Source organism: Budorcas taxicolor, chromosome 16, assembly GCF_023091745.1.
Source record: "Budorcas taxicolor isolate Tak-1 chromosome 16, Takin1.1, whole genome shotgun sequence".
Taxonomy (NCBI): domain Eukaryota; kingdom Metazoa; phylum Chordata; class Mammalia; order Artiodactyla; family Bovidae; genus Budorcas; species Budorcas taxicolor.
Window position 1 is genome coordinate 37,629,903 of NC_068925.1, and position 24,853 is coordinate 37,654,755.

The following is a 24,853-nucleotide window of genomic DNA, read 5'->3' on the forward strand; positions in this document are numbered from 1 at the left end:
GGCAGTACGACTGGTTTCCGAGGGAACGACCCACTGGGAGCTGACCGGTCGGCCTCCTACACCACCTCACCCTTTCCCAATCCCGGATCTGGGTGGATTTGGCAATTGTCCAGCTTGAGGTGGTTCAGGCCGCCCACAAGGAGCACAGTGAGGCAGTCAGGAGCCGGGGCGGCCGGCTGGGCTGGCCTGGAAGGAGAGGGACGGGCCGGAACTGCAACCGCAGCGGCGGGGAGCGCGGAGCCGGCGGCAGGTGCAGGAGCCGGGAGGCGGGGCGGAGCGGGGCAGAGTCCCCGACTCTCAGGCGTCCGGGAATGACCTTCCCCCACCCAGCCAGGGCCTAGGAGGGGTGGGACCGGCGGCGGAGGGAGGCCGGGGACCCCGAGCGCCTGCCGGGCGCCGGGCGACGCAGGTGCAGAGCAGCTCAGTACGGAAAGGAGGGGTCTGTGCCCAGCCCGGATCGAGGAGGGGGCTGCGCGGGCTTGCGGGCGCGCCGTGTCCCCGCCCCGGCTCCAGCCCGCCCCTCGCGCCGCCGCCGCGCAGTTCCTTTGTGCCAGCCCCGCGCCCGCCCCTTCGGGCCGCAGGCCCCGCCCCTCGCGGTATATAGTAAAGGTAGGGCGTGCGCCCCAGCCAATTTCTCGACTCGTGGCAGGCGCCAGTCGTTTGTCCGTCCTTCCTTCTGACTTTCTTCTGTCCCTGCCTGTTTCTGCAGAGGTCACAGGAGGTGGGGGCCGTACCCGCGCCCCTGGTGGCTGCGGGAGCGGCATCTGCGGGCCCCGAACTGCCCCCCGCCCAAGGGCGAGAGGAGCGCGTGGCGGACCAAAGAGAGCCCGCGAGCGGCCGCGCGCCCACCAATAGGTGCGGGGCTCGGAGCCGCCCAGCGTGCGCGGTCCCTCCCTCCTCCCTCCGCCCCCGCCCCCGCCGCCGCCGCCTACCCCTCCTGCCGCTCCTGACTCTGCTTCTCCGCCGCGCGTCTGGCACTCAGAGAGCCGCAGCGCCAGCGGCGGGTGCAGCAAGCGGAGAGCCAGGCCGGGAACGCCGAGCGGCAGCCCGGGAGGACGCGAGGGCGCACGCCGCAGTCACCCATCTTCAGTCCCTGCGGCAGCTGCTGACCCGCCACCATGGCCCGCGGAAAAGCCAAGGAGGAGGGCAGCTGGAAGAAATTTATCTGGAACTCAGAGAAGAAGGAGTTTTTGGGCAGGACCGGTGGCAGCTGGTGTAAGTACGGGGTCCGCTGCTCTTGCCCCCCTAGCGCCTTGTGTTTCCGGGTAGGCGCATCCCTTGCGCAGGCTCTGCGGACCGCTCCGCGCGCTCCGCGCTGGCGAGGGCGCCGCGGGTTCGGGTGGTGAGCGCTGCGCTGATTGCGCCGGCCCGGGCTCGTCATCCCTGTGCGGAATGCGGAGTCCCCGGAATAGGCGCGGGCGGGGATGGGAGCTCGCTAGGTAGAGCGTTATGTGGACTGTGGCGGTCTCGGTCAGCTGTAGTCTATCTGAGCATCACTGGAGCCCTTCCGTCCTGGGAACGGTCCGGCGGTGGGAGAGTTGATCTGTCTCTCCCTTACAGTCGTGTCCCAAGTCCTTAAAAATGAAATTTGAGGCTCTGAGAGAACCACAGGAAGGAAATCGGATCGAATGCAGGAGAGTTTGTGTATTATAGCACCTTTCTTCTAGTCTAAATATGTACTTCAGAAGGCGAGGGTCGGGGGCGGCGGAGACAGAATCCATACACTGCAGTATTTCGTAGCGAGACCTAGAATCTCGCCACCGATGACCTACCCTGAAGTCATCACAACCCAGAAACGGCCCTGGAAGCTCTGTGTCGGGACTCCGTTTCTGAGCCTTGGCCCGCAAACATGGCAAAGTCGGTTTGTTTTCAGGGTCTACAGAGAGGCAGAATCGGTGCCTGGGTGTAAGAAATAAATCGCATAAAGGCAGAAACAGGTCGTCTTACAAGATTTTGAGTAGCCTGTTGCTTGACTGGATAGATTTTTTTTTTCCGTTGCAGATTAGATGCCTTACCTGTCTTCCACCTCTCTACACGGAAAGGGTGACTTTTTTTTTTGGTAAGGTCATTTTGAAGGGCAGAGTTGTAGGCAAATCTGAATATGAGTCGTGACTGCGGAAGAGAGGGAAGGAGGGAGGGAACTCCCCCCTCCTGCATCACTGCCCCTCCTTCTCTAATATCATCATCACCATCACCGACACCACTAGCACCGCCACTGCAACCACTGAGGGAGCCCTGGGTAGGTGCTGATGTGATTCTTCTGATTGGAAGGCTCTGTGAGCATCGGCAGGAGAATGAGTCAGGGAAATAGCGCTTGGCTGACATTTTGAAATGGAAGAACCTGGAACGTACGATTTTTGTAGAGGAAAAAAAAAGCAGCCTGTAATGGGTCTCTCTTGATTGAAAAGTAAAGGGTTAATAATGCATCACACTTCAAGGTTAGCCAAGGTGAACTCTTATCCCGTACCTATGCTGAAGCAGAGGTATCCTGAGCATGTTGAATGCAGGTCTTTAAGGCGATGGCTTGCAGCTTGTATTTTATATTTTATTTTGGAAAGACTGTATTCTTCAGTGGGGTTACTGCCATAGTTTCTCATGCAGAATGATAGCTCTCTGTGTTTTCTTAATGTGGAAGGGAAGGCCTGGAGAATGCAGGGTGTTTGTGGAGTGAACAGCTCCCAGCCTGGGCCATCTCCTAGCGACTCTTGGTAACTTGAGTGAAGTCTGAGGGGTACGCTGCAGGATGGGCCCCCTTCTCCCAGATTCACCGGAGGTTCCTACCACAATGATCTGACTGCAGCTTCAGCTTCGTCAGGGGCTGGGGCGTCATCGACTCTAGGCATATTGTAAAATCGGCCCTCTAGAGTTTTTCCCTCTCATAATATATCTTTTTTTCCTCATTCCAATTCCAGAATAATATTTGTTTCAGAGGGTAAGGCAGTATGGAACGACTTGTTCTGTAATCTGACAGCACCTCCATATGAGAGAGAGAGTGTGTGTGTTGATGTTTGTGTCTTGATACTACATATAGCAGAGTGTCGATACACTGATTCATGAATGCAGACACGAGTACTGATGCTTATGGTTCATCTTTCCTTCCATTTTCCAAGGTGCAGGTGAGGTGCTGGGCTAAGAAATTCAGTTTTTCTATTGCAGTTTTCCTTTCTGGCCGTATAAGAAATGACAGAGCCTCTCACAGACAGAGGAGGCGGCAGCAGCTGTGTCTTTGTGGAGAAAATGCCACCTTCCTAGTCCTGGGCCCAACACGGATGCCCTTGAGACCAGGGCAGGTTGCCCTTGGTTCAGTTCTGCTTGTAGGTAGATTTTCACCAAGATGGACGCGAGAGCCTTGCCTGTCACCTGCTGGAGAGAGCGTAGCACTCAAATCGCCCAGTGCTGTCTACCTTTTTGTTAAGTTAATACAGGCGTTGGTAGGTGTTTATGTTGACCGCTGGGCCCAGATGCCATTTTCCCTTCTGCATATGACCTTTTGAAGGGTACTCTTTTTTTCAAATTGAAATAATTCTATATCACTTATATATATTTTTAGAGGAAGACCTATTGCTTCAAAAGAAAAAAAAAGTGTCTAAAATGTACCCTCTGCGCCACCCTGTCAGGTCGGTACCATATACCTGGTTTTTCTTTTCGAGCCAGCATGTCGGCACCCAGGGCCTACGCCCCACCACACCTGCATTGCCCACTCTAAGCAAGTGACCTCACAGCACCAACGGGGGAGACTGCTCAGTAACGTCTCAGCACAAAAGTGGAGAACCCCTCAGTTCCCAGAGGGTACAGTATTGGGCAGATAGGGGAGGCTGTATCTCTTGAAATTGAATCAGTGTGCTTACAAAATGAGTTGTTTTTCCCCAGTCATACTTGTATTTTAATCAAATTGTAGCCTCAATTCTGTACCTCCTCCTGTCATTAGAATCGGGTATCTGTAGCCCCAGAAATGAGTGTTAAACGTTTCCGTGGTTAGGCTGTAAGTGCCTAGGGTGGGGGCAGCAGAGAACCATATTGACCATGTTACACCAGCTCCTGCACCTCTTAGGAGCGTTCACTGGAAAATTTTTCCAGATCTCTTGACGTCACAGCCTTGCCATTTGCCTACTGCTGCCTGGATACAGAATGCAGCACTTAACTCTTGTCCTGCAGGGAGACATGGATTGAGCTGGGCAGCTGTAGTTCTGGATTGTACAGTCTTTTCATTTCTTCTTATCTTGGCATGGGTCTTTGCCCATTTCCTTCTTTTCTTTTTTTTTTTTCCAAATGGAGGAGATAAAGGATTATGGTGAAGCATTTTTCGTATGGTTTTATGTGGATTTTGCTTGTTTTAACAACTCTAGAGTATCATTTCCCCTGAACTATTTATCACTGATAGAAAAGTTGAGCTTTGAAATATACACAGAAGGCAAACCTGGCTAATTCCAGCCACAGTGAACCCACTCCCTCCTGACCTCCTTCACACATAAACACACACACTTTAATAATACTTTTGTTCTATTGCTTTTTCCCAAGGACCCCAGCGTTTACTGCAGGAGATCTGAGCGTTTTGAGAAGTAACTTAAGGCCCCTTTGTGCAGTCATGTTTCAGACTTGATAACCCCGTTCCCACCGCTGCCTTCGCATTGAGTGTTTGGCTGGCACAGGGCTGCCCGGCGATGCCTAGTACAGCCTGTTACTATGCGGCTAATCTGGGAGATAATCCCTGTAAACTGGTAACTGATACCCTCATTCCAGTCCATGGGCTTCAAGGTTTGTTTTTTGGGTTTTTGTTTTTGTTTTTTATTTTTATTTTTTATTTTTTTTTTGCTTTTGCAGCTATTTTGGCTTCCATTCTGTTATCCTGTGAACTATGGGAAGAAAAGTCAGTTTTATCAGTCTTTAATCTGAGTCCAGTCAGAAGATGAAATAAAAATTTCTACTTGCCATTTTACTATAGCGGTTCCTTCTTTTTTCTTTTCTCCCCCCTTGTTTGGTGCCCCTGAAAGGAAAGACAGTGTACTTGGTCAGGAGAGCTTCACTAGCTTGCTCAGCATTCATCACTCTTTCTCAGGGTAAAAACTCACGGGCATTCGAATGTTTGGAGAAGCATCAGGGCCTGGATTGTAGTGTTGGAATGTCAAGGGATAAGCAAGCGAAGGAAACATCATTCTCTAAGGGAATATATTGTCATATTTGAAAGGCATTGCATAAGCACACAAACACAGCCCTAGGTTTTATTGATGATCTTCCTGACAGTTCTTTTTTTTAATTTAGAGAATAAAATTATTTCCTAAAGAATCTTGGTTCTCATTGAATATTCATCCTATCCTTAACCATCCTGCAACACAGATACGTTATAACGGAGGGCTCCCTGTCCCCCTGTTTTTGCCCCACAGTCTGGGAGTCTGGGAGTGAGGTGCAGACTCTTGATCAAGATTGGGAAAGCAGACTCTGAAGACACAGCTTAGAGGGGAAGCCAGGAAGGAAATCTGTTCATCTCTGGCAAGGTTCGCCCTGCATTCTGAGCACAGGACTGCTTCATAGCCTTTTTTATTTCTGTTTGTTCTCCTTGCAGTTAAGATCCTTCTATTCTACGTAATTTTTTATGGCTGCCTGGCGGGTATCTTCATCGGAACCATCCAAGTGATGCTGCTCACCATCAGTGAATTTAAGCCCACATATCAGGACCGAGTGGCCCCACCAGGTAAAATGAATGTAAATATGTTCAGTTTTCTTCTGGAGGTAAAAGGAGGGTCACTTTTTCAACTGATATAACACTTCTGCCAATAATAGTTGTATTATCTGAGCACATTCTTCTGAACATTTGTCTGCCTCATGGTTGTAAAGCCAGCCTGGGAAGGAAAAATGGGGACTGTGTCTCTTGCAGGCAGCTCTCCTCCCTGCATTGCAGGCAGTGCTGCTGGGGTTGCAGACATCTTGCTTTCCCAGCTCTGCTGGGAGGGAAAAGAGTCCTGGTCCTTTATCCAGCCTGGTGCTCACCTGCTCTGTGACTCCTGACCCTGTGACTCCTGACTGGAGCCTTGCTCTCATCATCCCTCACACCCAAGGGGTTGGTTAGTGGGCTCGTTATGGGGCCTTTCCAGCTCACACACATATTTTTCACTTGCTTGAGGGGACTATGACTCAGATAAATCCTTTAAAAAACCACTTTGGCTCTCGTTTTTAAAGGTTAACTTATTTTTAAGGATGATGAGAAGCTCTGAAACGGCCACCAACTCCCAGGGAGGGGAGCTCTGACTTCAGGAGTCCATTCTTTCACCTGTTCTTGATGGGTAGCTTGACCTTCAACAAGGCACACTCTCTTCACTCCTCTATTTATGTCCGTTTGTTTAATAGGCATCTTATTTACTGGCTTTCTGGGCCCCCTCTGCAGGTTAAGTAGCTGTCTCCTTTAGCTCTGAAAACTTGAGGCCACAAAGAGCTTATCACGGAGAAATGCAGGCTCCACACGAGTGCCCTGCTGTGATGTGGGTGCAGTCACTGCAGAGTGACCTGCCCTGGACGCCCTGTTTGAGGCATGTGTGTCCTCAGTGGTCACTGAGCCCCGGGGAGTCCCACTGCCCTTTTGGCTGACTGACACAAGGACGAGGCCGCAGAGCCAGCACACTCGATTATTCTGTTAGTGACTGCACTGTCTGGCTAGTCTAAGAGTCATTGTCAGGAGGACCTCAGGAGAGGAAATGTTGCATAACTTCCGGGTTCTCACATGGTCAATGACCTTGAGGCTGCCGCCAGGGGTGGCGGTGACGTGTCCCGTCTCCACTTTCCCCGGGCAACGGTTTACGAACAGCTGTATTGAGGTGACAGTCTCGAGGCTGTCTTCATGGGGCTGAGCGGCCGTGATCAAGTGTGGCTGCCAGTCACAAGCTGGTCATGTCCACCTCCTCCTTAGGCCTGAGAAGGACTCTCGGAAGAAAGTCTTCAGAATATGGAGGTGGAAGACGCTCCTTGTTAGCCCCAAGTCAAACAGTCCTCTACTGTCAGAAAAATCCTAAATATTTCCAGATAAATTTAGATCTAGGGGATTTTGGAAGTGACAAAAAGAGAACATATAAGTATATAAAATGACTTAAACCTGCTAAATCATAGTTTGTGACAGCTGTTTCCTCAAAGAGGTGGGTATGTGGAAAGGTTGAGGCAAGAATTCTGGTTTGTACAGAGAAACGTAGGATCTTAAGTAAACATGTTGGACCCTGGCTTTTGTGACAGTAAAGCACGGTGTGTCTTTCCACGTTCATGTCTGCTTCAGCTTTTATGGTAGCATTAGCAGTCGTAATTCTAAATCTTTGTAGACTTTCTTTCTTTTTTTTTTTTTTTGCCATTTAAAAGCTAATTTTCAATCATGATGCCATTTTCTAACAATTCTTATACTCAAGGTGACCCCAAAGTCAAGCATTTTCTTTAATTTCCTAAAGAAAATTTCCAGTTTAAAAACTGGCCCTTGAGTATTTAAGCTTTGTGCAGTCAATCCGTAATAAAATTAAAAGTATTCCTCATGTTCTCTGCAGAAAGGGAAGTTTCTCTTTCAAAAAGAAATAGTCAAAGAACCAGCCCTTTGAAGTAAGGGCTTACAAATGACCTTGCATTTCCCTCCCTCCCCTTCCTTCCAGCCCCTTCCTAAAAGACATGTTCTGAGTACCTATATTTAGTGTCCTCACAGCAGTTGGACTGACCTGACAAACAGTCACTTCTCCAAAGGAATGCCGGTGGCTCATCTTGGAAATATGCATTCCTGTCCTTTGGTCTGAGTCACAGGAGTCCTCCTCCTCAGCCCTCCATCCCACCCCCTTCCACACCCCCCCAGTTCTTTGTCGTTTCGCTGTCTCTCCTTTTCCTCACCCATCATCTTGCCAGTAGAGGCTAGGCCAAGCTTCCTTTTACAAACCTCGCCTTTTCAAGGGACATAACATTCATTTGAAAGTGATAGTGGCCTTTGAGCGGGGTGGCCAGGTCGGCGGAGCACTTGCTGCCAAGAATCGAGAAGTACAGCCTGTGGTCTCTCCCTGAGTGCTCAGAGGGACCCTCCCGAACTCTCTTTAACACACCTTAAGGATTTATATTTTTGGTAGGCAATAACTATTTCTTCAGGCCACAGACTGAAGGACTGTATAGAAACACTGGCAAAATTTTTAACCGTTAAAGGGGGGAAAGTGTATATTTAAGTCAAATGAACCTAATGAGTGTGAAAGAGGTGGTCTGTTATTTAAAGATGTAAAGATTTATTAATGCTGTTATTAACTGAACTTGAGTCATGAAGACAAACCTGACCAGACTGAGGTTTGCCTGCCCTTTTCACACTGGAATACCTTGTCATCAGATCTCTTCTAAATAACGTGTGAACGTGGTCAAATTAAGCAGTGGCAATTGTACAGAACATTTGCGTCTGTTTGTCTATAATACTGGACAAGCTGTGAGGTTAAACACAAAAGTCTCAGGGCAAGGAATAAATCTTTAAACAGGAGGAAAATGTAGGAAAAAAATAGATAACGTACAGTTTCTTGCCCTGACCAGTTGTGGCCATTAGTGGTTATAATATTTCTTACAAAGTCATACTGCTCTGTGATATTGAAACAGAAGTGCCTCCTCAGCCTGGAAGGCAAGGGCTGCTGAGATTTTATGTTGAAACACATTAATTTGCTATTTTAGTGGGTCAAAAAATGGTTACCTGTTGGCAGTTTCATGTTGCGTAACCTAAATGTGAGAACAGCGCCTGAGGTTGCAAGCCATGACGCATAAATTCCCAATAAAACTGACCTGAAAAGGACAAGCAGGGGCTGCGGAACTGGACACAATCCCCCCATTCCACACAGTACTTAACCTCACTGAGCCTCAGTTTTCTCATCTATAAAATGGGGATTAAGGATTAAAAAAGATACTACATATATGTCAAGTGACTAGTACTTTAGAGTCACAAACCTCATTGCACTAGGTAAATGGTGGCTGTCAACAGATACCTCGATTTTTTATAGCCCTGTCATTTCACTGGAAGCAGAGTGTCTTCTTTTTGGATATTGAATTTAGTATTTCCAGCCTTTGGATGATATAACATGGATGTTTTGTACACTTAGATTTTCATTGGTTGGGAAGATACCCTGGAGAAGGGAATGGCAACCCACTCCAGTATTCCTGCCTGGAAAATCCCATGGACAGAGGAGCCTGATGGACTACAGTCCATCAGGTAGGACTTAACAACTAAGCAACCACAATAGGATCTTAGCTTTCCATCAGTTCAGTTCAGTTCAGTTCAGTCGCTCAGTCGTGTCCGACTCTTTGTGACCCCATGAATCGCAGCACGTCAGGCCTCCCTGTTCATCACCATCTCCTGGAGTTCACTGAGACTCAAGTGTATCGAGTCAGTGATGCCATCCAGCCATCTCATCCTCTATCATCCCCTTTTCCTCCTACCCCCAATCCCTCCCAGCATCAGAGTTTTTTCCAATGAGTCAACTCTTCACATGAGGTGGCCAAAGTACTGGAGTTTCAGCTTTAGCATCATTCCTTCTAAAGATATCCCAGGGTTGATCTCCTTCAGAATGGACTGGTTGGATCTCCTTGCAGTCCAAGGGACTCTCAAGAGTCTTCTCCAGGACCACAGTTCAAAAGCATCAATTCTTCGGCGCTCAGCCTTCTTCACAGTCCAACTCTCACATCCATACATGACCACAGGAAAAACCATAGCCTTGGCTAGACGGACCTTAGTCGGCAAAGTAATGTCTCTGCTTTTGAATATGCTATCTAGGTTGGTCATAACTTTTCTTGCAAGGAGTAAGCGTCTTTTCATTTCATGGCTGCAGTCACCATCTGCAGTGATTCTGGAGCCCCCAAAAATAAAGTCTGACACTGTTTCCACTGTTTCCCCATCTATTTCTCATGAAGTGATGGGACCAGAGCCGTGATCTTCATTTTCTGAATGTTGAGCTTTAAGCCAACTTTTTCACTCTCCTCTTTCACTTTCATCAAGAGGCTTTTTAGTTCCTCTTCACTTTCTGCCATAAGGGTGGTGCCATCTGCATATCTGAGGTTATTGATATTTCTCCCAGCAATCTTGATTCCAGCTTGTGTTTCTTCCAGTCCAGCATTTCTCATGATGTACTCTGCATAGAAGTTAAATAAGCAGGGTGACAATATACAGCCTTGACGTACTCCTTTTCCTATTTGGAACCAGTCTATTGTTCCATGTCCAGTTCTAACTGTTGCTTCCTGACCTGCATACAGATTTCTCAAGAGGCAGGTCAGGTGGTCTGGTATTCCCATCTCTTTCAGAATTTTCCACAGTTTATTGTGATCCACACAGTCAAAGGCTTTGGCATAGTCAATAAAGCAGAAATAGATGTTTTCTGGAACTCTCTTGCTTTTTCCATGATCCAACGGACGTTGGCAATTTGATTTCTGGTTCCTCTGCCTTTTCTAAAACCAGCTTGAACGTCAGGGAGTTCACAGTTTACGTATTGCTGAAGCCTGGCTTGGAGAATTTTGAGCATTACTTTACTAGCGTGTGAGATGAATGCAATTGTGTGGTAGTTTGAGCATTCTTTGGCATTGCTTTTCTTTGGGATTGGAATGAAAACTGCCCTTTTCCAGTCCTGTGGCCACTGCTGAGTTTTCCAAATTTGCTGGCATATTGAGTGCAGTACTTTCACAGCATCATCTTTCAGGATTTGAAACAGCTCAATTGGAATTCCATCACCTCCACTAGCTTTGTTCGTAGTGATCCTTTCTAAGGCCCACTTGACTTCACATTCCAAGATGTCTGGTTCTAGATTAATGATCACATCATCATAACTATCTGGGTCGGGAAGATCTTTTTTGTACAGTTCTTCCGTGTATTCTTGCCACCTCTTCTTAATATCTTCTGCTTCTGTTAGGTCCATACCATTTCTGTCCTTTATCGAGCCCATCTTTGCATGAAATGTTCCCTTGGTATCTCTAATTTTCTTGAAGAGATCTCTAGTCTTTCCCATTCTGTTGTTTTCCTCTATTTCTTTGCATTGATTGTTGAAGAAGACTTTCTTATCTCTTCTTGCTATTCTTTGGAACTCTGCATTCAGATGCTTATATCTTTCCTTTTCTCCTTTGCTTTTTGCCTCTCTTCTTTTCACAGCTATGTGTAAGGCCTCCCCATACAGCCATGTTGCTTTTTTGCATTTCTTTTCCATGGGGATGGTCTTGATCCCTGTCTCCTGTACAATGTCACGAACCTTATTCCATAGTTCATCAGGCCCTCTATCTGTCAGATCTAGTCCCTTAAATCTATTTCTCACTTCCACTGTATAATCATAAGGGATTTGATTTAGGTCATACCTGAACGGTCTAGTGGTTTTCCCTACTTTCTTCAATTTGAGTCTGAATTTGGTAATAAGGAGTTCATGATCTGAGCCACAGTCAGCTCCTGGTCTTGTTTTTGTGGACTGTATAGAGCTTCTCCATCTTTGGCTGCAAAGAATATAATCAGTCTGATTTCGGTGTTGACCATCTGGTGATGTCCATGTGTAGAGTCTTCTCTTGTGTTGTTGGAAGAGGCTGTTTGCTATGACCAGTGCATTTTCTTGACAAAACTCTACTAGTCTTTGCCCCGCTTCATTCTGCATTCCAAGGCCAAATTTGCCTGTTACTCCAGGTGTTTCTTGACTTCCTACTTTTGCATTCCAGTCCCCTATAATGAAAAGGACATCTTTTTGGGGTGTTAGTTCTAAAAGGTCTTGTAGGTCTTCATAAAACCGTTCAACTTTAGCTTCTTCAGCATTACTGGTTGGGGCATAGACGTGGATAACTGTGATATTGAATGGTTTGCCTTGGAGATGAACAGAGATCATTCTGTCATTTTTGAGACTGCATCCAAGTACTGCATTTCGGACTCTTTTGTTGACCATGATGGCTACTCCATTTCTTCTGAGGGATTCCTGCCCGCAGTAGTAGATATAATGGTCATCTGAGTTAAATTTACCCATTCCAGTCCATTTTAGTTCGCTGATTTCCTAGAATGTTGATGTTCACCCTTGCCATCTCTTGTTTGACCACTTCCAAATTGCTTTGATTCATGGACCTGACATTCCAGGTTCCTATGCAATAGTGCTCTGTATAGCATCGGATCTTGCTTCTATCACCAGTCATATCCACAACTGGGTATTGTTTTTGCTTTGGTTCCATCCGTTCGTTCTTTTCTGTAGTTATTTCTCCTCTGATCTCCAGTAGCATATTGGGCACCTAATGACCTGGGGAGTTCCTCTTTTGGTATCCTATCATATTGCCTTTTCATACTGTTCATGGGGTTCTCAAGGCAAGAATACTGAAGTGGCTTGCCATTCCCTTCTCCAGTGGACCAGGTTCTGTCAGACCTCTCCACCATGACCCGCCCATCTTGGGTTGCCCCGCAGGCATGGCTTGGTTTCATTGAGTTAGACAAGGCTGTGGTCCTAGTGTGATTAGATTGACTAGTTTTCTGTGAGTATGGTTTCACTGTGTCTGCCCTCTGATGCCCTCTTGCAACACCTACCATCTTACTTGGTTTTCTCTTACCTTGGACGTGGGGGTATCTCTTCACGGCTGCTCCAGCAAAGCACAGCCGCTGCTCCTTACCTTGGACGAGGGCTATCTCCTTACCGCCACCGTTCCTGACTTTCAACGTGGGATGGCTCCTCTAGGCCCTCCTGTGCCTGGGCAGCCACCGCTCCTGGGTGGCTCCTCCCGGCCTCGGGCGTGGGTGGTTCCTTCCAGCTGCCGCCCCTGGCCTCGGGCACGAGGTGGCTTCTCCCGGCCGCCCCTGACCTCAGACGCAGGGTGTCTCCTCCCGGTGGCCCCTGGCCTCGGACGCGGGGTAGCTCCTCCTGGCCGCCGCCCTGACCTCGGATGCAGGGTGTCTCCTCCTGGACGCTGCCGCGACCTCGGACACGGGGTAGCTCCTCCCGGCCACCACTGACCTCGGATGCAGTGTAGCTCCTCTCGGCCGCTGCCCCTGACTTCAGACACAGGGTAGCTCCTCTCGGCCATTCCTGCGCCGTCGCAGCTTGTCACTCTAGGCCGCTGTCCCTGACCTCGGACGTGGGTAGCTCCTCTCAGCTGCACTTAGTGAGCCGGCTCTCGCATGGAGAGTGGGAGAATCTGGGTTAGGAAACACGTTTAAGAAAAATGGTTAAGTACATTTAAGTGACATCATATTGGTCCTACTCTCTCCCTCTAAAATGGGTTCACCCCTGCCAAGCTTTCCTCCCTGGGGGACCCTCTTAAGAAGATCACCTGTTAAGGTTGTTGGGTCTGGAGAGAGACGCAGTTGTCAGCATGCGAGAGAGGGCAGCAGGCACACCCACGTGCCCCACCACACACACGCAAATGCACGCTCACCGTGCCTGCCCCTGGTTTGACCCTGCACTTTTTGCTGCCTGGCCAGTGGTGTGAGGGAAATGTCTCCCCTTCCATTCCTATTCCACCCCGCTCTGCACGCACAGAGCCACGGGGGGACGAAATGAAGGTCACTGTGTGTTAGTCAGGGGGTCCAGGAGACTCCCAGCCGCCTTGCTTCCTGGTGAGCGGTGTGGATGTGCACGCTTCCTCTTAAGTTATGGGCAGGTGTTTGTTTTGTTTTGATGTAAAGATGGCTCAGTGTAGGAAGAATTCATTTTAAAAGGCTCATATTTTCAGTGAGATGGTAGCCAGCAATGAGGCAGGGGAATAGGGTGGGCAGAGACCAGCAGACCACACTGCCACCACCAGCAGGCTCCACTTCACCTTGACTGGGAAGCATCTTGTCAAGGCATTGGAATTCCAATCTCATTGTAATTCCTTCTCATTCATTCTCAGTGATTTCTTGAGAAGTCATTACGTCAGTCTCAGAATTCCCGTTTTTTTTTCTTTCCAAACTATACCACACTGTATTTAGTCTCTTTCACCTAAATTTCAAAAGGGGGAATTGGACGTATTTGGCTTCCTTATACTTTGGGGGAATTGTTACTTCAGGGCGCCAGCAAGATGTTTTTCTGCTATTGCGTTAGATTACGTTGATCTGTGAGCTTATATGGTAAACAGCTGATGCCCTCCAGCTCCGCCTGGCACTCAGTTCCCTCACCTGCCTCTCCTCCCTCCCCCACATGGGTCCTGCCAGCCTGCTCCCAGAGCCTGAGGCTATGGATGAGTTGGCATTGGTGGCGCTAGGGTTTCCAGGGGCACCTACCCAGACTCATAGTTTGTTAAAGGGTTGAGGACAGCAAACTCGAGGTTCCCTTCCTCAGTGAGCCTGCCTCTTAGGCCTTCACAACTCACCCACCCAGGGTGCTTTTTCTTCCAGTCTAAAGATAAAGGTACGAGTAATCATGTCAGCTCAGGTGCACAGGAAGCCTACTGATTAACTTAAAAACATTCTTGGAGTCACAGAAAAAAATGCATCTTACTTCATATGCTCATTTTAGATGACTGAGCAGAGCAAAGACCTCTGGTGAATAGGACCAGGTAACAAATTTCATGCAGAGGTGGAGATGTGAGTGGGGAGATGAATCTGAAGCTTCGTGTAGGGCTTTTCCGCTGCTCTGTCTTGGGGAAGGTGGTGGAAAGAACATCAGCCTTACAGCCCCCAGTTCTGCCCTCCCTGTCTATGGTAATATACGATGGGTTGCACTTGCTGTCTGTGCTTGCTCTGCGCTCTCATTCTAGTAATCTCAGGACCCCGTGCCTCATCTGACAGACAAGATGAGGGAAGCTGGGAAGACGAAGGGGAAATGGGGGCTAGCGCCTAGTGGCTTCCAGCCAGAAAAGTGTCTTTCCCCACATAACATGCATGAGTAGACATCGTCAGATATCCTGTTCAATGTGGCGTCTTGTTTTAGGATATTGGTCACTTAGCAAATTTTGTATCTAAAATCAAAATACTGTGTGTGCTTGTTCATCCATTTGGCCTTGTATTAAAAAAGCATCATTAATATAGTAGATTTCACTATTTATAGTTTTCCATTATAAAAGTGGTTATCATTTATTTTACTGAGAACAAGCATAATAATGAGCTATACAAGATATTAAAGCTATGTCCCTGTGAAATTCCATGTGTATCTAAGATAGAGCCATTGAATTAAATATCACTAGTTCTCTCTGCTCACCTGAAGATGATTATACAACTATAGGAAAAAAAAATCTGATGATATAGGGTAATTCCATAAATGGAGAAGAGCCTTCAACCAATGTGCCTGCCATTTAACTTAGGAGAAAAGATTTCCATACGCTGAGGGTTTTTGAACACACAAATAGGCTGTAGAGAATAGTCCAGCAACCCATCTTTCTAAGGCTTTTCAAAGAGAGCAGCTTCTTGAGATTCTTGAGGGTTGGGGAGGGTGGAGACGTGAACCTTCCCAGAGGCAGGGGGGTTGACTTCAGCTGATCCCAGGCCACAGTGGAAAGCGAATCAGAGGCAGAGGTGAGGTTTAGGTGACTGGTTTCCAGAAAATACAGTGGCACCTTTTCTCCTGTGCACTCACTGTATTTTTATTAGGTAAATTGATACTAATCCTACATAGGTAACATAAAAATTAAAAGCAACAGTCAAAACCCATAAATATCCTAGTGGCATTTGAAGGGGGAGTACGTGTGTGTGTGTGTGTGTATGTGTGTGCACGCACTCAGTAGTGTCCAACTCTTTGTGACCCCATGGACTGTACTCTGCCATGCTCCTCTATCCGTGGAATTTTCCAGGCAAGAATGCTGGAATGGGTGGCCATTTCCTCCTCCAGGGGATCTTCCTGACTCAGGGATCAATCAAACCCTCATCTCCTGCCTATCCCGCATTGGCAGGCAGGTTTTTTACCACTGAGCCACCAGGGAAGCCCATGCATGTGTGTATTTATGTGTACCTAGATTTGTATGACTGTGTATAAAACCACGCTCCCAGTTTTTTCTTTGAATGGAAAATTATTTTTCTACTTGGAATGTTCAGGAGACCAGTATGTATGTAGTATGTGCAAGGCTACCATTATAAGCACTTTTTTGTCTTCTGGAGGTTTCTGTGGAAAGTGATTCCTATTTAGGGCATTTGGCCTAGTAATTTATTGGTTGTAATAAATGACAGGCACAAGCAGCTGTACTTTGGAACTCCCTTTGAGTAACTTTGAAAGGTTAAAATGAATGCATTCTGGTTTAAATACTTCAAACTCGTAAGTAGATGGGGAAATTATAAGCTTGCTACATTATAAACCTAAGTAGAAGCAAAATACTTTTCTTAATAAACAGTCTTTCTTTTCTCTTTCCTTTCTCTTCCTCTTTTACTTTCCCCTGACCCCTCCTGCTATGAACCCTACTAAAGTCCGTGGTGATGTGTTTTCCTTATTTGTTTTCTCAAGAAATGGGGAACCAAGTAGAGGTCAATGTAATTCAAAGTCCAGGGTTTGTGTTTTTTTTTAATTATTTTAACTTCAAATCTTATGTGAAGTTGACATGCTAGTTAAAAACCACATATTAAGGCTTCACACCTCCAGATTCTCATTTCCGTCCTTTCAGGTGACTATTTGATAATAGTCTGCAATTTACGGCAAATGATCAGTTGAGGGCTAAGCTGTCCGGAGCTTAGTGTGGTTCATGTAGGTTCAAGTTCAGAAGCCTGGAGAAGCAGAAGGTTAGGTCTGTTTCCTAGAATATAATTTGAAACTGCAAGTCAGTGATTGGGTATTCTGCTGTCTTTGGCCTCTCAGAGTTACTACCGCAAAGCTTGTCCTTGTCCAGAGCAATAACTAGCAATCATAAGGAGTGAGCATTGTGGAGAGGGACAGCTGAAGGGATTTGTGTAGTCCTTGGAGAGGGTCATGGTTGAGAAATTTGCTTATGGACTCAAGATGACTCTTTGTGATCCCATCAACTGTAGCCTGCCAGGCTCCTCTGTCCATGGAATTCTCCAGTCCAGAATACTGGAGTGGGTAGCTGTTTCCTTCTCCAGGGGATATTCCCGACCCAGGGATCGAACCCAGGTCTCCCTCATTGCAAGCAGATTCTTTACCATCTCAGCCACCAGGGAAGCCCCAAGAAAAGAAAGAAGTTGCCAAATCCAGTTCTATCCCTTTTTATCCCAGACTAATGGAAAATTAGTCTGATAATATAAATGGTTTAAAGGATTTAGATACCAGGTCAAGGGTCCTTCATCATCTTCTTTTGAGTATCTAATTGCTTTAGAGAAATTATTAGGAATTTTCCTAATGGTTTAGAGAAAATCTCAGCAGAGAACGCTCCTAATTAAGATTATCCAGAACAGAACAGTCCAGGGGATTGCTCTCTGATAGCTTCCAGGAAGAGAAATTCTCAGGTTAGCAGATTCTACACAAAGAAAAGAGAAGAGGCAAAGGTGGTGGGTGAGAGAGTGAGGGGCCTTCCAGAAATATAAGGAAGGGGAGCTGAAGAACACACCAAGGAGGCGAGAGCCACACTTAACTCTGGGGTGGCCTTCTGGATATTTGTGTATTATGTATGTGTGGGCTCCTATAGGTTAGGATTTAGAGAGAGAAACTGATTGCATGATTTTCTCTTCCTGGAAGAGAAAATTTCTGTTCCTGGAAGCTATCAGAGAGCAATCCCCTGGACTATTCTGTTCTGGATAATCTTAATTAGGAGCGTTCTCTGCTGAGATTTTCTCTAAACCATTAGGAAAATTCCTAATAATTTCTCTAAAGCAATTAGATACTCAAAAGAAGAAGATGAAGGACCCTTGACCTGGTATCTAAATCCTTTAAACCATTTATATTATCATGAACCCAAATGGTTCATGCTTTTCTGGAAGGAACATTTAGATCAGTAGTTGGGTATAAGGATAGTCACTAAGGCTTATATTAGTTATACCTTCTATGATCATGCAGACTCCAGAGGGAAAGTTTCACCTATAGAAGAAAGCAAGACATGGCTGCCCTCCCTGGGGGTTTGGTCTGTCGTTCCTGAGCTCCATCTGCCAACTTTGGCCCAAGGTCTTATCCAGCTGGGCAACGCACAGGATGGCAAGACCCAAAGCTAACCTGTCCATTTCACCTCTTACATCCTTGGTTTCGTCAGTGATGTTTCTCCATGCAGAACACAGATTCTTCAAGTGTGTTTGATCTCCATGTCTCTCATATGGTAACATACAGGCTTGATCATAAACCAAACTCTCTGAAGGATTTGGGCTCTTGGAAATTGGTGGGTACAAGACCTGTGGTGTATAACTCTTTTCTGAGCCAGTGGTGCCATTGTGCATGTAATATCTATTTTCATTAAATCAGATCTTAGATGACTAACAGCAGCGTTTCTAATAAGAATTGCTGGTGTGCAGACTCGACCCCCAGCTCTGCCTGATGTTGCAGGAGTGAGGGGCACCAGGTTTGCTACAGTAATTGTGGTGATAGAAATGGACTGGCCTTGGATGCTACCAAGGTGGTCTACTCTGTCCCAGCACATTATTTAAAAAAAAAAAAGGGTCCCTGGTACAAGTCTCTGGATAGGCATGAATTTGGTTTTCACCAGAACTCTCAGGCTGCTGAAGAACTCACTAGCTGTGCCCTTTCGGTAGTAAAGAGCCAGAGCACTGGGTGAAGGGAGCTAATGCTTTGGGGTCTCACACGTGTCACCTGGTCTGTTTAATAGTGGGGACCCTGCACTCGGCACTGAAAGGGAAAGGACAGCTCTCTGCAGAACCCCACCTCCTCTTCTTGCTCTCCTTTCTTCTCTGGGAGAACCGGAGAAGTACATCACTCGTACTCATACACACATACACACCTGGGAGGTAGAAGAGCCAGGGGAGAGAAATGAAGAAGCAGCCAGAAAGTGCAGGGCAGACTGCTGGGGAGGAGAGCTGAAGCTGGGCCAGAGGGAACACTGACCCGGGTGACCCTCACCTCGCCATTCCGACGCTACCATGTTTGCTCTCCACATGACCTTTCGAACTGTTGGGTGAGATGCTCCAAATCTCACACCAGGCTCATGGACGTTTGGTAGTGTTTTGTGTATTGCTGTGTCACCGCTCTGCAGAGAGACGGCAGCTGCCATGACTGACTCACCACGCTGATGTCCTTGCAGTCAGCCAGCCGGTTCTTCCCCACCTCCTTCCTTCCTGAAGTTGAGGGGAGACCACCCCTTGGCTTCTGATGGTTGGTCTCCTCTCTTTCATCTGTCCACTGCTCTCCTGTCCCTCTTTCCCAAGCCTGGAAACACTGTTGAACCGTGTGTACCTAGGTCTTAGTCCGTTTCTGCCCACCCCCTTGCAGGCACACAGAGTACCTGACGCCTTCGGCAGCATTTGCCTGAGTGCTCTGCTTCGCCCTGTGCGCTGCCTTTCTCAGTGCCCCCGCCCCCCCGCCCCCGGAGACCAGTGAATGTCCCTCGAGGCTCCTCTGTTCCCTCCTGACTACAGGATTAGAACGTCCGCGCCCCCCGAGTTCTGTGAAACCTCCAGCTCTGGGCCTGCCTCTGCTCTTCCCCAGGTCCAGGGAAGTCACCTTGACTTAGGTGTCTTGTTTACAAAGCAAACCAGCAACGACCCTCCCTCCTAGACTTTCTGCATTTCAGAGGGAGGAGCCCTGTCTGCTGCTCTAGCTCAGGCAGGCAGTCCCAGTGGCAGTCTGTATATTTGCATGTGTGTCTTCATCATGTGGCCTCTTTTTGTACTATAAATAATCACAATGCCCATTTTCTAAGTTAATAATGTGTCAACGGAAAAACATTTTTTAGAGTAAATTGCTTAAGTCATGATTTTCTATGGTTTGTGAGCATCATAAAAAATGTTTTAATTGTAGTAACCTTTGTTTTTAATGGAAGAGTCTTTTCCTGCTTCTTCCCTTTTAGACTCATTTTTATCACCATTGACACTCCCCTTCCCCCCAGAAATTCTTCAGGTTCTCCATTATCCTTTCTGAGATGACTCTTAATGTCACTCGTAGCTTGCCTTGGGCACCCTCTCTGCCCAGCTGTAGACCCTCACGTTCCCTGTCTTCATCATTTCCATGCCTCTAGGTAACTGCAGGCACAGAAGAACTTCCCATTCAGCCCTGAGGTCTCCCCAGCCTCATTATTTAATTACTTTTGAAGTGCAAAGCCATCGTTAATGATGAGGGAAAATAACAGGTCATTTAGCCCAGACCCTACTGAAACCTGGTCTGAAGCCTCACAAATGGTGCTGCTAAATGGGCTTCCCTTGTAGCTCAGTTGATAAAGAATCTGCCTGCAATGCAGGAGAACGTGGTTCGATTCTTGGGTCAGGAAGATCCCCTGGAAAAAGAGATGGCAACCCACTTCAGTATTCTTACCTGGAGAATCCCATGGACAGAGGAGCCTGGCAGACTATAGTCCATGGGGTTGCAAGAGTCAGACTCGACTTAGTGACTAAACCACCCAATGCTTACTACCCTCTGGTTATCACTTCTGCTTTAATGAGGTCATCGAGTCAGGACTGCCACACCCAGGTTCTCATCCTCTATAGCAGTTCTCAAACCAAGAATGCTTAAGGATCTCTTCAAGCTTGGTAAGCAGAGATTCCCATGTTGCACCCTAAGAGATGGGGATTTGGCAGGTCCCCAGCAGAGCCGGCAAGGCTGCACATTTAATAAGCCTCTAAGTGAGAGCAATGGAGGTTACCCTGCAAGACTGTGATGATGAGGCTCCTTCTGTGCCCAACACCAAGAGGACAAGTCTGGGACTGGGGATTCATATAGGGTTGCTAGATTAACAGATAAAAATATAGGATGCCCAATTAAATATGAACTTCAGGTAAACCATGAATAATTTTTTATGTATGTCCCCAGTTTTACATAAGACATACTTGTATAAAACATTATTCATGGTTTATCTGAAATTCAAGTGTAACTGTGCATTTTATATTTTATCTCGCAGTCCTAGAATAGAATGCTGTTGTGATTGACTGTCCAGTCACTATCTGAGGCAGTGCTATGTAGCATTGCTCAAATGTTTATCTAGGAAGTCATGTAAATGGCAGAGGCTTTTAGAAGTCAAAGAATCTAAAAAGTCTGTTAAAGAGTGGAAATCCAAGGTATACATACTTTGGTTTTTACCCTGTCTGGCACTTGCTCAGAATGTTTGGAATGGAAAGCTGGAGAAGCACATAAATTCCATATTCCTCCAGTCTAGGTTAAAAGATTCATGTGTCTCTATTGAGTAGTCTTAAGTCTTCAGTTTTCAGTGGTCATAAGTTCATTGATTAAAAGGAATATGGAGGAAGACCTCTGTGCTCAGTCTTACCTGCAGTTAGGGAAGGAAGAACCATCTGCATGAGATGCTGACTTGCAGTGTATTTTTTTTTTTTAACGTGGGCACAAAGGAAGACTGGAAAGAGAGCAGGCTTTAGAGTACAGCATGCCTGGGTTGGAATTCCGGTTCCACCACTTCCTCTGTGACTTTGGGCCAGGTACTTAAGCTTTCTGTGCAAGAAGTATTTCATACATAAAACAGAGATATGTCTATCATGAAATGTTGCTGGGGAACTTACATGATATCTGATATTAAGACACAGTCATTGGTACTTATGTACTTAACCTAAATGCCAGAGAAAGGATTTCACACGAGAGAGAATTTAACCCAATTTTTTTTTTTTTGGCTGCACACTGCAGCCTGTGGGACGTTAGTTCCCTGACCAGGAATTGAACCCACAACCCCTGCATTGGAAGGTGGAGTCTTAACCACTGGACCCACTGGGGAAGTCTCATAAGCCTTTCTTTTTAGCCAGAATGCATTAGCAAAGTATGTTTTACATGTGGAGAGTCTGCAGTATTATGGTTGATTGCCTTCCCACTCATGATTTTCTGTTTTTCTAACTTTCTACCTGGTCTAGGATTAACACAGATTCCTCAGATCCAAAAGACTGAAATTGCCTTTCGTCCTAACGATCCCAAGAGCTATATGACATATGTGGATAACATAGATAATTTCCTGAAGAAGTACAGAGATTCGGCCCAGAAGGATGATATGATTTTTGAAGATTGTGGCAGTAAGTAGACATGTTTTGGATGATTGTGATTGATTAATTCTGATCTCCTGTTTCTATTTGTTATTTAATAATTGAAAGATCCTCCTGAAGTATTTAAAAGATTAACTCTGACTATATTGAGAGGAACTGTTTTTTGTTTTTTAAAGCAGAAAGACTTTACGGGTTAGGCTTGGATACAGTGAAACTGTATAGCCGCAAGTGTTACTTTAACCCCTATTTGAAAGGTGTGTTTTGAACACTGCCAGGCATCTCTGTTCACTGATCAGTCTCAAAGACCATATTACAGTTCTGATCCTCCTACATACATTGGTTTTGAGAAACATAATTGCTTATATTTCCAGATTTCTGCCCCGCTCCCTACCCCCAATCCCCTGGCCCCTACAGAAGAGTTCATAGGACCTTCTCTCACCCAAATGACCCTTTGGTGTGATTAGCTATAACCACACTGAACTGATGGGGGAGGGTTTATGGTCAGGGTATATTTTAGAGACCCTGGCCAGGATGGATAATGAAATACGTCTTGGGCAGCTAAGCATCTGGATAAGGGAATGACTGATGAACGTAAAGAATAGCTCTTAGTTTCATTAAGCCATTGACACAAACACACATCCTCCCCCTTGCTCCCTGGAGTATGAATTTCCCAGCTTTGTTATCATACCTATCACAAATAAGACGCTGCTGTGAGTTACTTAGTGATAATCAGTTTTTCTAATTCCATTCAACTCCAGTTCTTTATATGGCAGATGGTTGTGTAATATGGGGTAAATTGTCATTTTAAGTTATTTTGAAAGGATTTAGTAATTTAAAAGAAACATCTTAATGAAATTTTCCTCATTTGAATTTAAATGAGATTTTCATCTTACTTTGTAATAATTAAATGGCCCATATGATAGAGTGAGTCACTTTTCAGGAGATGGACTGAATTGAGGTACTTTACTATTGGAAAGGAAAATAGTTAATTTGTGGACTTAAAAATGTGTATAAGTACATATATATACATACACATACATAGTTTATGGTATTTGCATCAGTTTCCTGCAGAATGCTTTAACTTTGAATTCTATTTTCATTTTTTTTTCTAAGGCTTTCAATTTAAAACACACAGCTATAAATTTTCCCCATCAAACAAATGCTTATAAGAACTCTGTTAAAAGGCAAAAACTCAAAAAAAATTTTTTTCAAACCTTGAATGGTGGTTGAAAAGGAAAAACAATTCTTTCCTGTTCACTTTTTACTGTTTAACATGTTCACTAGCAGCATAGCTCTAAGAAATCTCAATCAAGAAACTTCTAGTTCTGAAAATTACTGGCAGTCCTTTTAATTTGTGTTCTAATTATAACATCCCCATTATTGATCTAAGCTGATGCTGACCTGTGCAAACAATGCTACTCATGAAGAGAGATCCAATTTCCTCTCAGTCTTCTAAACAGCAGAGTCATCCATTATTTAAAGGAAGAGAAATACTGTTAGAGAGCAGACATCATATGCTTGCTCATCAAGCACTATAGAGTACTATGACGTTTTGGTGTGAAGTCAGGTACTGCCTAGTGCTTTTGGTAAAAATACCTTTTTAAGGTCAGTGGAGAGATGAGAGATGGCTTGCTGGGAATCTTTCCTTAATTCAGGCGATACAGGAAGTGCAGGATAGCCCTGTCTGAGAATCAGTCATGGTGACAGGGAAGAGAGCCCTGTCTTATATCAGTAATGCTCAGGGAATTGTCAGTACAATGTGAAAATGGCATTTGCATTTTCAGATGTGCCCAGCGAACTCAAAGATCGAGGAGAATTTAACAATGAACAAGGAGAGCGAAAAGTCTGCAGGTTCAAGCTTGAATGGCTGGGAAATTGCTCTGGAATAAATGATGAAACTTACGGCTACAAAGAGGGCAAACCATGTGTCATTATAAAGCTCAACCGAGTTCTGGGCTTCAAACCTAAGGCAAGTAATGTTTTAAATTGCAGAATTTCAGTGAGCCATTCACACTAAAATGTAGTCCTTAATTGGTATGAGAAGAGGAGACTATAATGAGTTTTTAAAGGATCCTCAGTGACAGTTTTAAAGCCCCATCAGAGTAACATTGAAAACCTCTGTAGCCGTCTTGAAATTCTTAGAGTTAGGTCATTAATCTTATTTCCTAAAATTAGAGAAGTCCTGTGTGGCAGAGTCAAATTCTGACATCAGTCCGGTGGCCCTGTTCTGCATTTCTATAATGTAATTGTATAAATTCTTTAAAAGTAAAAAGAGAAACAGGTTATCTCTTAAGTTTAAAGCCTACCTGCCTGTACAGTCAGACTCTGGTTTTGGTACTCTAGGGGCCACAGTATTTAAAAAAAAGAAAGTATCTGGTAATTTGAAAAAAATGATCTGATCATCAGAAATAAACTTTGTTTTTACTGAACAAAGATTTCATTGCAAAATTAGTTGAATACTAGGTTGAACTTTAATAACAATGCCATTGGCTTTTGCCATTATTGCAGCCCATGGAAAGGTAAGTATTCCTTGAGAGCACCAAAAAATGGCAAGTTGGCTCCATTCACCTTTAGTGGGATGATAGTAATTCTTTAGAAGGAAAAATTGTATTGGTGTTACCTCTGCTTTTATACAATTGCTTAGTTTATTTTCTCCCCCAGATCATGAATTTAAAAATGCCATCCTTTTCTCTTAAGCATGCATTCTTCCATAAGGTTTCTTGCATTTGTACATATGAACATCACCATTAAGAGGGTAGTTTTGGTTCTGATAGGAATTGACTGCAGTATACAGTTATATGAACAAACTTCTCTCCTTCTGGAATCTGGCTCTTTTGTTCATCAACTTTCTGTTACATGCTATTTTTTCCCACAATGTTACCCATGAATAATATTTTTAAAAAGTCAGTGTAGAGATGAAAAGTTTTATTACCATAACTGAAGGATGTAGCAAAA

At 45.6% G+C, this 24,853-nt stretch overlaps 1 protein-coding gene and 1 non-coding gene across 2 annotated transcripts in view; both read left to right on the forward strand.

The window, feature by feature from the left end:
• The first annotated feature begins 642 nt into the window (after positions 1–642).
• The window catches only part of ATP1B1 (ATPase Na+/K+ transporting subunit beta 1), a 28,409-nt gene continuing 4,198 nt past the window's right edge, over positions 643–24,853 (forward strand). Inside the window, exons 1-4 of the mRNA XM_052653461.1 lie at positions 643–1,215; positions 5,561–5,689; positions 21,773–21,928; positions 23,683–23,867. Coding sequence (XP_052509421.1) covers positions 1,119–1,215; positions 5,561–5,689; positions 21,773–21,928; positions 23,683–23,867 — 567 coding nt within the window. The 5' untranslated portion in view covers positions 643–1,118. The remainder of the gene's footprint in view (positions 1,216–5,560; positions 5,690–21,772; positions 21,929–23,682; positions 23,868–24,853) is intronic.
• Positions 18,260–18,392, forward strand: LOC128061935 (small nucleolar RNA SNORA66). Its single transcript, XR_008200784.1, has one exon. It is a non-coding gene; the product is annotated as a small nucleolar RNA SNORA66 (small nucleolar RNA).